Source organism: Drosophila albomicans, chromosome 2R, assembly GCF_009650485.2.
Source record: "Drosophila albomicans strain 15112-1751.03 chromosome 2R, ASM965048v2, whole genome shotgun sequence".
In the NCBI taxonomy this organism is placed as follows: domain Eukaryota; kingdom Metazoa; phylum Arthropoda; class Insecta; order Diptera; family Drosophilidae; genus Drosophila; species Drosophila albomicans.
In genome coordinates this window covers 9,238,416-9,251,794 of record NC_047631.2, presented here as the reverse complement: position 1 = coordinate 9,251,794, position 13,379 = coordinate 9,238,416, and the positions used below count along the sequence as shown (strand labels likewise).

Sequence of the window (13,379 nt, the reverse complement as noted above, 5' to 3'; positions counted from 1 at the left end):
TTTGAACAACGCAACCCTTTAAGCTTTACGAACTGAATACTGAGAACTGAGAACTGTGGCAAACTGTTACAATAATCTTTGGCTGTGGCCACTCGTGGTAATCATCATTTGTGGAATCCAATAAGAAATCACGTTCGGCGGTGCTGAAATGTCAACTGGTTGACTCCGCTGAACATCACCCATCATATCCGCTGTGTTGCGTTTCATTCTGCTCACCATCGCAGTCGAATATTGCCACATTGCCGCGCATGCCACTAATGAGGCTCGTTAGCGTGGTCGGTTTGTCCAGAGAAAGGAGAGAGCAGAGAGAGAGTGTATGGATGGGTTCGTAATGTATGCAATACGCCAAATTGTACAAACGTACTGGGCAAATCGATAAAGTAATTTGGGCAATGCAAAACAAACGACTGCCAGCAGCCATCCAGCTGAGTTGAGCTGAGCTCAGTCTCTGGTCTCTGGTCTCGGGTCTCTTGCTGCCCTCTGCACCTGCCCCACAGCAGTTGGCCGCGAAATGCGCCAACAGCAAAATGTTGGCCACATAATTTTGTTTGGCTGAAGCTGCACGTAACACGTGCATTGACTGACTGACAGATAGACTGAATGAGTGACTGACTGACTGACTGACAGATTGACAATCAGACTGAGCGTGTTGGCTGGAACTGTTGCGAGTTGCCTAATTGCAGCACCATCTTGCGGTTATGCGTTCTACGTGCGTTTGTCGCACGTTTGGCTAATTAAAATTGCATTTCCCGTCTGTCCATCGGTTATTGATATCCCAGCTGCGGCACCATATGATATCATCTACGTGGACGACAGCTTCAGACCAGACTCATGACCCTGGTCAACAGTTCTCCTAGCTACTGCTGTGGCCAATTACAGGCACTCTTAAACAATAAAAAATATTGCATACTGAAATTGTCTCTTGTAATGCATTTAAAACGTTTTAAATTAAATTTTCCTATTTTCCCAAACAAAAAAAAAACAAAACAACAGAGAACGAATTTAAATAAATGAATATTGAACAGACTAATGCATATTAGAGAATAAACTTTAAATAAGAAAGTGCAAGAGCAACAGCAAAATAAATTTGTACTTGATCCACATGAAGCCTACATGGCGTATGGTTGACATTTTGTGGGTTGCCTTTTTGGCCAACACACAAAAACAGCACAGTATGATGTGGATGGCCAATGATTTGCGGTTTTGTCGATTGTCAGGAAGCTTATAAAATTGTTGCTGAGTTTTCATATTGTTTACAGCAATTGTGTTGCGGTCAAGTTTTGTTTGAAGTGTTCTACACTCGAGTTTGGCTTTGCCCGGATTTTATAAGATGTGATCGGACAGTGAGTTTAATCGAATCAACTGCTTAGCCTACGTGATGAATACCCTAATGCAATTGCAATCTACTAGTTTATTTGTGGATAAGATATGGGAAATAATTACGTTTATGTACAGTTTATATTTGCACACTATAATCTTTAGAATTCTGTTGTTAACAATGGAGCAGGCGAAAGTAAAAATAAATCTACATAACCAAACGCATAATAAAGAAAAAAACTTACAAATAAAAATTTAAATTAAAACGTCTTTCCCTCCGAAAGTAAAAATAAATCTACATAACCAAAGGCATAATCAAGAAAAACATTACAAATAAAAATTAAAATTAAAACCTCTTTCTCTCCAATTGTTCATATTGTTCTTATCAATTAACACAGTCTAGAATTGATGTAAATTAAAAAAATACACATATGCTCACGCAAAGACATTCAAAATATTAATTAAAATTAAAGGCTGTCATTTTTTATTATTTTTTTGTTTTAAAAATGTTGAAAATCGTTTTTATAAACTAATAGAGTTAAAATAAATCCACAATAACAAAGAGATCAAACTAAAAATTTATTGATTAAAAAACTTTCTCAATAATGTTTTTTTTTTAATACTTTAAAATTTATTTTATTCAATCTCATCATTGAATCCTTGTGTTAACTTGTAGCTAATGTCTATTGAAAAAAGAAATGCAGTAAATCATTAATTAATATTTACTATTTATGTATATATACATTCAAACATCTGAGAATAAAATTTGACAATGCATTTTCTTGGTTTTTTTTTCAAATCAAAAGAAAATCATTATATATTTTTAAGTGAACAATAATTCAATTTAAAGTGACTATTACAATTAAAATGGATTACATTATAAACACCATTTAAAGGCCTTTAACAAACATTTAGCATTGTTAACCACATTTCTATAATTTTACATTTATATTTACCATTTATAAGCGTAAACATTTAAACATTTAAAAAATAAATAAATCAAAAAACGTTGACAATGATTTTTAATGGTTTATTTTTTTCAAAGCAAAAGAAAATCAATATAATTTTTAAAGTAAATAATTATGCTAAGCCTTTTAACGAACAATTTGACATTATTAATCACATTAATATAATTTTACATTAATATTTACTATTTATAAGCATAAGCATTCAAGTATTTGAGAAATAACTAAATTAAAAAAAGCTTTGACAATGTTTATTTTTGCAAACCAGAAGAAAATTAATATATTTTTAAGTAAATAATAATGCAAATTAAATTGAATATTATAATTAGAATGGATTACATTATAAACGTAATTTTAGGACATTCAACAATCAATTCAGCATTGTTAATCAAATTACCTACAGGGTATTGCGCAGTCGAGCTGCAGTGTTCAAAGCTATTGTCATTTAACTGGTTAAATTTATGTTTTTGATATGTCTAACTTTTAGCAAACAGCAAAGCTGTTGCAGGCAGCGCTGATGAGTTGACAAAAGCTTAATGACACTTAACGTAAACAAACAGGCACACACACACACACACACACACACACTCTCATACGCAGACGCGATTTTTGGTAAGCTGCGATGCGAAAAACGTATTTTAGTGATTTTTAATGCGAAAGCAATTTGAAAAGTTTGTTTGCCGAAAGTTGTAATGATAGAGACATGTTCGGGGTTCGGCTGTTCGATGCCAGCAACTCTCGTGTTGTGGGTGGCTGATTAGGCATCTAATGCACACACACACACATTTTTGAGGCTGTGTGCGACACTTGCGACACACTTGATTGAAATAATTGCGTATGTGTTTGCTCTTGTTGTTGTTGTATTTGCTTTTACTTTTGCTGCTCGAGTGTTTTGTACGCATTCCATGGATGGCAGTCTCTAAATAGTCGTGTAAATTTCCAAATGTGTAAATTAGTTACGCCTCGGTATGGGAAAAGCACAAGTTTTTGACAGGTTAAAGAAAAAAGAATGCCATCAACAGCAGTTAATTGCAGAAGTTGGCAGCGAAACGACACGGAAATTCAAATAGAAGACAAAAAAACAAATACTTTAGTAGCTTGTAGTAAAGAAGATAATTACAACACCTCTGAAATTGTCAGCCGCGACCAAAAAAAGTAAATTAAATTTGTTTTTATGAATACACATGCTTTGTACTCTATTTAAGCAAAACCTACTCTAAGAAAATATAAAACAAGAAGAAGATAAACTACACACGAGTGTATAATAATAAAGCAAAAAATGGGGTTTTATTATTAAAATATACCAAATTAATATACTGCAAAAATACTGAAATATATTGAGGCTTATATATGGTATATTATAGCATACAATTCAATATATACTATCGGAAAATATACTAGATTGCCAGCTTAAGCAGCTAAGATCCAAATGTTTACCATTTTGTTTTATTTAATTGAATTTTTTATTCTTAAGTAATCCAAATGCAGAGTACGATCCGAAAAATAGAAAACTTTCCGGTATTCAATGGGCATAATGTTGATGATTGAAATTGGTACAAATGATGAAAAGCGAAAATCTGACTAGATCAACAATGCATCAGCGCAGCAAGCAAAGATTTAGGCCGACGAATTATGTTGTTATCTTATTTACAATAGTTTCAACACTCATATGTTACAGAAGCAATCCAATCATAACTTTATAATTGTAGTTAACTCACATGCTCAATGCTAAATGCATTGTCTATATCTGATGAAAGAAAAATTAAAACCGAGCAACCAATATTACCAATTTTTGAATTCAGCAAACTAAATCTATTACACTTCAATAAAATTTCTACCTCTCAAAACTAAAGAAATTTTCGAACTGAGAATCGTTTTTTTTTATTTTAACATCTTTACAGTCACTTAGCTGCGATTAATTACCGATTCGACCGTAGGCTAAACTGAAGTCTAAGCAGATATTATCGCTCTCGCTTTTCGCATGCTACTTATTGCAGGATTTTAATGGAAACTTAACCTAACTGGCTTAAAGTAAATTAACTGCTTTGCTGAATACTTGCGATTATCGGAGAAACACTTGAAGCAAATTTCATGTTTCTTATTTTTTTTTCGACTTTTTTGTTGTCGTTGTTGTTGGTGGAGGAACAAAGTGCTGTCTAGTCTATTAAGTTTTCCATTATAGATGATAGCGATCACTGCTTTGCACTAAACTCAAGAAAACTGTTACGCCCCAAATACACACCACACACACACATGCACACACAGGAACGTACATACACACATACTAAACAAATTTGCGCAACTTGAAACGTAAATCGAATAAAAGGCCCAAAGTAAAAGCAGTTACCAATATGGAAGAAGCCTTCGCATCTCTTCGCAGCGAGCATCTCGAGCATCCTGCAGATGATTCTATTTTTGGTGTCGACAACGAACAGCAACAGCAAGTGGGCGGCCAGGCAGAGAGGCGTGGCACTGCAATGTGGGAGAGAGCGTCATGACAACAATGGCATTTTGATACTTTTGTATGAGATTTAATGAAATTTGAATCCTTTTGTTGAGTGGAATGACGCCAGTGACTGAGCAAGAGTGAGAGAGGAAGTGTGAGTGGAAGGCGTAAGGGGAAAGCTGCAGGCAAGTTTCCTTGTCTGCCAATGCGATGTCATGTAGTTAAGGTATTTTCACTGTATGCGTGTGTGTGTGTGTGTGTGTGTATTATAACAATAGTAAAACAATCTTCTTAATGCACACTTTGGCCTAAAGGAATTTTTCACTTGTAAGATGAAACTTGTAAACACAGACGCAGTCCAAGTAGCGCCAAATAGAGAGAGAGAGAGAGAGAGAGAGAGAGAGAGATGGAGAGTTGCTTCCACTTGCCTATCAGCGCCAGTTAAGCATAATGTAAATGTCCTTATATGTGCGAGTGTGTGTGTGTATCTTTACTATATATATATTGACAAAGAAACATGTTAATAAACAGCTGGAAGTTTGCTTTATTGTCATCAGAACACACTCACACACAGTAACAAGACAGGCTCAACAGCAGGCAGCAGACACTCTCGACATCAGGGAATTGCCAAAAAGGGTTCCCTTGTCTGTCCCAAAAAGCGTTTCTGTGTGTGTGTGAGTGTGCTTGTGCTTCAACGGAAGCTGAGGTATCAATAACATTGTATAGCAGACAACAACAAGATGCTGGAGAACAAGAAGAACGAGCTCCTTTATTAGTTGCTTGTGGGAAAAGGCAAAAAAGATGTCCTTTGCCACACACCCACACACTCAAATACACACACACATTTAGGCCATTCTAGATAAACTCCATGACCTATAAGGCTTGTCTGTGTGTGCTCGTATCTTTGTTAAAGCTGCCTTTGACCCCAAACGCATCGTGCGGTTCGCCTTGCCAACCTTTTTGTGCACAGTTAAAACAATTTTGACTGTGAATAAGTTGCTTGTCAAGTGTGAGTGTAACACATGCTGTGAATACATTCAGAGCGTATTCATTTTTGCCAAATCAAACTACTTGCTCAATTTCAATGCTAAAGCCACTTGTATACATTTTTATTGCATACTTTTGGGCTGCATAAAGATGAAATCTGCAAGTAGAGAATAAAATTATTGAATGTGTAAGAGGAAGCATAAGTAATATGGGTAGCTGAAGTAAATTATAGTACAAAAAACAGAAAATAATTTTTTGCTTTGTATTCTGCGCATATTTGTATGACGCATTGAATTTAAAGCAACTTTCTTTCTATGAATTTTATACTTTTTTAAAGCACTAAAGAAATGAATATCTTAAATTTCAAAGTTATGTAATTTTCGTCTGTCCTATTTATAAGTAATGTGGTTAAAGTATACATAAATATAATAATATTAATAATAATACATTTATTTTCATTTTATTAAAGTTCTTACACCGATTTCCTTTAAGCTCCGCTCGCTCGTTAATCATTGTGCATTAAATAATTATTAAATATGATTGCTTTTCCGTACGTTCTTGGAATAATATTTGTTGTTGTAATTATCAATTGTATTGAATGTAATTTGAACATATTTTAACAGAAATTCAATAATGTAATTCATCGTTAACAATTGAACTTTGCACAAAGATTTGAGCCCAAAACAACTCAACTAACTAAATTGATGATAAAATTGCATTTCAGTTGAATGCAAGTGAGAGAATATTGTTGTGTGACTGCTGCTGGCAATATTGCATTTAATTTTTGGCACCAGACACTGAACATGCAATTATTTGCCCTAAGTGAAGTGGGCGTATCTCTAAATCTAGCCACACCTAAATGTATAGATGTTTGTGTGTGTGTGTGTGTGACTTTCTCCTTGCTTCTCTCGACTGAGTCAAATTTGCATTTAAGGAAATTGCATCAAGTGCTTTAAATTGATATTGCCACAGCAAGTGGCAGCGGATGCCCAAAATTACCACATCATTTCTTGCATAGTTTTCAGTGACAGAATACTTGCCACTCACACACACGGCGTATACTTAATTTTTGTCTTGTGTCTCCTTTATATATTGGCGGTGAGTGTTGAACGCAGCAATGTAAATGTTTCTATTTGCTTCAGCTGTCTCTCTCTCTCTTTCTCTCTCCCTTACCTGTCACTCGATGCTATGCTATTACAAATTTTAATTAAAGAATGAATACCAGCAGCAGCAAATATCCGACTAGTTGCGTTGCTCGTTTTCTTTTTTTGTTGGCTCAAAGATAAATTTTGGCTATACGCATTTTATGGCAGCCTTCTTGACGAAATATGCGTGTGGTTGTCTTCCTCTTCCACTCGCTCTTTCTGTTGTTGCCTAAAAGTATGCAGCAAGTTTATGAAAATTCTTTGTTCATGCCAAGGTAAATTGTCTTGGTTTGTTAATTTTGCGTTTGCTTGTCAAATTTATATGCTGGTTGTTAGCAGTGAACAAACTTTTGTCTTACGACCGAATTCAGTTTTGTGTTTGTTTCTAATTTATGAACCCAACACACACACATTTTTAGACACATTCCTCTATAAAATCCGATTATTTATTGTGTCTGAAAGAGTTTTGTTTTGTGCATTTCAACACCTTCTAAATGTTTTGAAATTCAAGTTTTTTTTTCATTAAATTTAATACACACAAATTCTAAATTGCATTTCTATGTTAAACCATTTATTGCTTCAAATACAAAATCAAATGCAATTGCAAAAATGTTTTGAATAGCTCTTTTTAGTTCGCAAAACATGAAATTTATAGAATTATTTAGCTATGAAAGCTAAAAAAACATAGCACAATAATTTATTTTCGAGTTTATTATTGATTGGTACAAACATGAAATTAATCCTTTATACACTCTTATAGTAATTAGTTGATTCCCAAAAAAAAATTATTGTTCCGTAATCTCAAAATCTTAGTACTCAAATTAAAATTACATTTTTTTAAAGTATATTCTAGAAGTTATTGTTAGTATGCTTTCATTTTTACTTATAATAAAAATATAACTATTTAAAGCAACTTTTATTTATTTTCGTTTAATTAAGCCCATACCTTTATTTTTGTAGTTTTAATTTGCTAAAGCCTGGTATATTGAAAATTCAGGAATTTTTATATAGAGTGGCAAAAACATAAATGTTAATCAACCCATAAACCACACCAAACAACACTGTGACATTCTTTGAGTAATTTTTTTTTCTACATAGTACATGCATTCATATATTTTCAATTCAAACAAATTAGAAAACAATTGCTATCTCGTTTGCACACACGCACACGCACACTCTAGTATGAAGACAGGTCCATAACAAAAATGAAGATTTGCATAGAAAACATTTGCACAAGGCAGACACAAAGCAACGAGGGCAGAACAACACGCACACAAGCATCATCAACACACGCACACACAAACACACATAAGTGCCTATGTCTGTATGAGTGTACACATGCATATGCTATTCTAATGCCTAAATATTTCACAAACTAATATCAATTCAATTTGTATGCATTGGGCATCAAATTGTCTCTCTTTCTCTGTGTGTGTGTGTGTGTAGATAGGTGTGTGGGTGAAAATGCCAAGGCATCGAAGTGGAAGCCCAACTAGAGCATTCCGACGCACAGGTGACACAAGTTTCTCCAATAATTTATGTATTTCTAATAACAGCAACAGTCGTCCTACCTTGAAACTGCTGTTCGTCTTGTTGTTGTTGTGGGTGTTGTTGCTCTAGTTATTTGGTGACAACTCAATTTGGGGTTTAGTCGTCGCAGCCTACAATGTGGCTTGTAATTGTGCCTGGCTAAGTTACATTCGAACATTTCATTAAGGACTGTCAAAATTCAACTCAAATTTACTGACTCACAAATTTCAAATTTTCGCGCCAGCCTTGTTAAAAGCGCAAACAGCTCTGTTAACTTACAGTGGTATTTTATCAAAGCTTGGCACTAATTTTTGCCACACTTAAGCTTCTTATAATATACTCATGAGTAAATAAACGTAGCACGCAATAAATTAGTTTTAATGGAATCTTAATATATTAAAGCTAGTTAGTATCGTATTAAAATCATTATAAATTATCTACAAAGTAAAATATGGGCAAAAGGGGAAACAAAATAGTATCAGGGCTGCACAAAATAAAACAGCTGTTGCGTGTACTGTATGTGTATGGGACCACAACAGCTGTGTACGTGAATACATTTTATTTTAGTGTGTTAAAATTGTGTAGCGTGACACGTCACGGACAAAACTCGAAATAATGGCAACAAAACCCGATAAAAAGGATGAAGACGCCAATGATTGGCAGCAGAGCGATGAGGACGATAACTGGGATGACTGGGGAGATGGCGACGACGACGATGAGAAGTTTGTGCATGTGGAGCAACAGCAGCAGCAACCACAACAACAACTACAACAGCAGCTGAGCAACAAAAACAACAACGCAAAAGCAACAGAAACCGTGTCGCAAACTGCGGCGCCACCAAAAGCATCTCCACCAGAAACAGCTCCAACGCCATCCTCCTCGGCCTCTGGCTGGGGATTATGGGGCGGCAAATTGAGCTCGGTGCTGAGCACGGCCAGCGAGGGATTGGGCAACATAACGACGCATGTGAATCAAGGCCTGAATCAAATTATTGGCGTGCCAGATCCCGAGGAAATGGCACGCATCAATGCAGCGGAGGAGGCAGCTAACCCAGCTCCAACACCAACAGGAGAGCAACCAACCAGCGAAGGAGGAGAAGAACAGAAACAGGATGCAGCGGCGCCAGCATTTAATTTGGGCATTGTGACCACATTGGGCACCAAAGTGCTCAACACTGGGCTGGATACGCTGGAGGGGATTGGCAAGAAGACGATGACCATACTGCAGGATAATGATCCTAAGCTGATGAACAAACGCAAGCTGCTTGGCCTCGAGGCCAACAAACCCAACCTGAGCGCTGTGCTGCTTGAGGCCAAAAAGGATGCGGATCAAATGGAGCAATCGCTGCAGCAGCTGCAGTTGGAGAAGCGCAAGGCGCAGCTGCGTTTCGATGTCCTCTTCGAGAACTATTGTGGCCTAGTGCACTACGAAGCCCTCGAAATTCTGTCTAAGGAATCACGTCTCAAGCTGGACACGCTGCTCGATGCGGTCAGTGGCAATGCTTTGAGCGAATTGCAGGTGAGAAGCGTTATAATTTAATCCTTTTTTTCTATTTTAGACATTTTTAAGATTATTTTGATTTTGTTATTTTCATTTCATTCTATTTAACATTTATTTTTATTATTTTCCACTATTATAATTTTTTTGATTTGACGATTTTTTCTAGACTTGCATAATTTGATCAATTTTAATTGAATTCCTTCTCAGGAAACTATCAGCGAGGTGCAAGAACTTCTGGAACTAGAGGACTTGGAGTGCGATAGCGAGGGCGACTACGAAGCTGTTGAACTAAACGAGCGTCTCTTGGCCACAATTGCCGATGCGGACATTGGCATCAAGTTCGACGATGTAGCTAGGTAAGAGCTAAATATATAAATCAAAAAAAAAATTGCCACTAATTTGAGACTTTTTCTAGCCACTGGACACAGTGTCTAAGTTGGCTAAACTCGACGGAAGCCATTGAAGCGGACCTCGAAGTGTCATACGAAAAGAGCATTAATGCGTTGAGTGAAGCCTGCGCCTTGGAAATGTGCAAACTGCACAAAATTGCCGAATTACTGCTGGTGAAGCAGCACCATAGCACAGCCAACGAAGTCGATGGCATTGTGCAGCTCAGCAAGCAATTCAACGCACATCTTCAGGGTCTAACCCAACGCTATGCAGCGCTGTTGAGCAGCAAGAAGTCTGCTGATCAGGAGGACGAATGCAAGAAACAAGTCAACACACTCTTTGCCGAAATGTTGTCGGGTGTTAAATACATAGAGCAGGCCTACAAACTCTTTACGCCTATTTTGCAAATGGGCGCAGTTTAGCAGCAGATTACATATATATTAGTTTTATCCTTATTCTATATCCGTGTATTTATCTGGCTTGTATAAATATATGAAATGAATTCTTTGCGATATTTGAAATGTGATACACAAGAAAAAGAAAGTAAACCATTCCCAGTTAATTACGCGTTTTCACGACACAGCTCTCTCTCGTCTTATAACTTTTGTTGTTGTTTATTATCACTAATTATACAATGTATATCTGCTTAACTCTCTTGTCTCATAGTTTATATTGTACATATTGAACAAACTGCTTAGCTTAGACTTGTGGTTCGTCCGCCCTGCATGATGTTCTAGGATGCCCTCAAACTGTAAACTCTCGGGATATATATATATATAAACAATGCTGATGTGTGCTGCCATCTTCTCAGAACCTCAAATCGGGTTTATACTTCAACATATATCTAAAAAATGGAAAGAGAAACAATTTGTTATTCTACTGTATACGATTTGGTAAAGTGTATTGCTCACTTGTCGAGTGTCTCCCAGAATTTGCTGAGCACAGCGCGATCCAAATGCCGCTTGTTTTGTGACAGACGCAACAGCGTTACCGACCAACGTTCCACATTCGCATCCAGTTTCAGCTCGCTAAAGCACAAATGAAACGCGCAAACTGCCAAATAGAAAAGGATGTTAATAAAGAACAACTTCATTGAAGTTTAAACTTACTCTTTGAGAATATTTCAACGGGATTGCCATCCCAGGGCCAGCCTTTGAATTGCCACTGTGGACCCATGACAAAAACGGCAACAACTCGCTGCCAATCCTGCTGGGTTAGCTTAATGGGATTGTCCACAACGCGATATGAGACCGTCTGATTATTTCGCTTGCGCTACAAATGCAAATTTAAATTAATAAACTTAAACTAAGTGCAAGTTAATAAATTTTTACCTGTAGCAGCACTTCGCTTTCTCGCTGACAGCCGCTTTGCTTCTTTTCCGTCGTCGACATGAAGCGCAACTCTTGCAATATATCCTTGACGTTAAGCATCGTGATAAGGCTTGTATTGGCAGACGGTATGATGATAATAGGCGTGCGCGAAGGTCGCTTCTGTGGTCCATTTGCGCCTGATACTTGACGTGCCTGTGCCGCAGGCAGCAGCTCCTTTTGGACAGCCGCCGCTGCAGCGCGTGCTCCTCCAGCTGTGGCTCCTGTAACCCCAGCACCATGTGGCATATTCGCCTGTGCCTTGCGCTGGGCCAACGAACCCTCAGTCACCGATTTGAGGGACATGCCGTGATACGTACCAAGCGTATCAATTTTGAAGCCCTCGGTCTCCTCTTTCTGGCGATTGAAACGCTCCTGATCGTAACGATTGTATTGCGACAACTGTGGCTGCGGTTTTGCAATGCGTTGCGGTTCCGGCATCTTGATGGGATTGGGCACCAGCGGCCTTTGGCGTCCCTCCTCGCGTGCCTTTATGCCCTGTAGCATGGCGAAGATGTTCTTCGCAAAGATTTTGCCGGTACTCTGCAGCACCGAGGTGCGTGTGCGCCACTGGCGCTCGCGACTTATAATGTCCTTGGTGGAGTCCACATCGTAGTCAAGAATGGCACGCAAATCGGTGCCCATGGCTTCCTCATTGTCGGTGCGCTTGATTGTGGTACGTTTGTTGGCCAAACGTTTCGCTTTGATGGCCGCAATCTTCTCTACCGACATCGTCTCGGACAGTGACTTGATGTTGTCCATGTTGACAGCTGTCTCTTTTTGATTCACATCCCAACGTGCCGCTAGTTGTTCGCGCACCTTCTGCACCTGTGTTTCCTCGAAGCGTGCCTTCTTGGCTGCCGTCTCTCCACTTGCCGCTGCATCTCCATCCGCTGTACGCTTCACTTGTGTTGGAATCTCTAGCGGAGCACTTTTGTCAATGCTGGCGCACGTTGGCGTCTCACCATTGAGATAGGCGAGCAATTCCTTACGATCAGGACGATTGACGGCAGGTATATCCTCGGCGGCACACTGACGCACATACACGGAGTGCTGCAGCATAACATTCTTGAGCAGGTACAGCAGGCACTCCAGCGTGTAGTATTCACGTGGAGCGCCCTTTTTGCCAGAACTGCAAAAAGTGAATGTATGTTGGCAAATTTAGTTGCAAATCGTTACATCTATTTACAACAACCAACAACTGTACTTACCCATATTTGAGATAGTTGGTCTTCACATTTTTCGGCCAGGAGAATTCGCCGAATATAATTTGATTATCACGCTCGATAATCTCCTTTTTGTTTATATTGTATTGCCGCAAAAGACTTAGTGGATCCGCCATTTTTGCGTTGCGATTGTTTTACGGCCCACGCGTTGGTATTCCTTGAATAGTTTGGCCCGCTGGTGTACACTGCGTGATTTTAACAATATGTTTAGCAACTTGAAACCACTTATAAACTATAAAATACGAGTCGAAATCAGCTTATGCGCATATTTTTCTTTTCTCACATCGCGTATTATGTTTGCCGCTTCTTCTTACACCACTAAGCTGTCAGGCAAAAGTACTCGATGCCTACCGGGTGTTGCCAGACTACACAATATGGATATCGTTATCGATGTATCTGTGTATTATCGAATTCGACCAGTGTTACCATTTATTACACAAAGACTAAACTGTTCGTTTTGAAAATCTACAGATACAATTGTCAATGATTATGTTTTTACTTTAATT

General features: G+C 37.9%; 2 protein-coding genes across 2 annotated transcripts; one reads left to right on the top strand and one right to left on the bottom strand.

Moving 5' to 3' along the window:
- Nucleotides 1–8,863: 8,863 nt before the first annotated feature.
- LOC117573458 (protein FAM114A2) lies at nt 8,864–10,787 on the top strand. The gene is made up of 3 exons (XM_034256681.2): nt 8,864–9,908; nt 10,098–10,246; nt 10,306–10,787. The coding sequence occupies exons 1-3, from the start codon at nt 9,006–9,008 to the stop codon at nt 10,700–10,702; spliced, it is 1,449 nt and encodes a 482-aa protein (XP_034112572.2). The 5' UTR covers nt 8,864–9,005; the 3' UTR covers nt 10,703–10,787.
- Nucleotides 10,788–10,875: 88 nt separating this feature from the next.
- On the bottom strand, nt 10,876–13,240 carry LOC117573457 (parafibromin). The gene is made up of 6 exons (XM_034256680.2): nt 13,157–13,240; nt 12,859–13,058; nt 11,612–12,779; nt 11,390–11,552; nt 11,192–11,333; nt 10,876–11,124 (listed from the first exon to the last, which is right to left on the bottom strand). Exons 2-6 carry the CDS (start codon nt 12,987–12,989, stop codon nt 11,088–11,090), a joined length of 1,641 nt encoding a protein of 546 aa, XP_034112571.1. The 5' UTR covers nt 12,990–13,058; nt 13,157–13,240; the 3' UTR covers nt 10,876–11,087.
- Between the last annotated feature and the right edge of the window lie 139 nt (nt 13,241–13,379).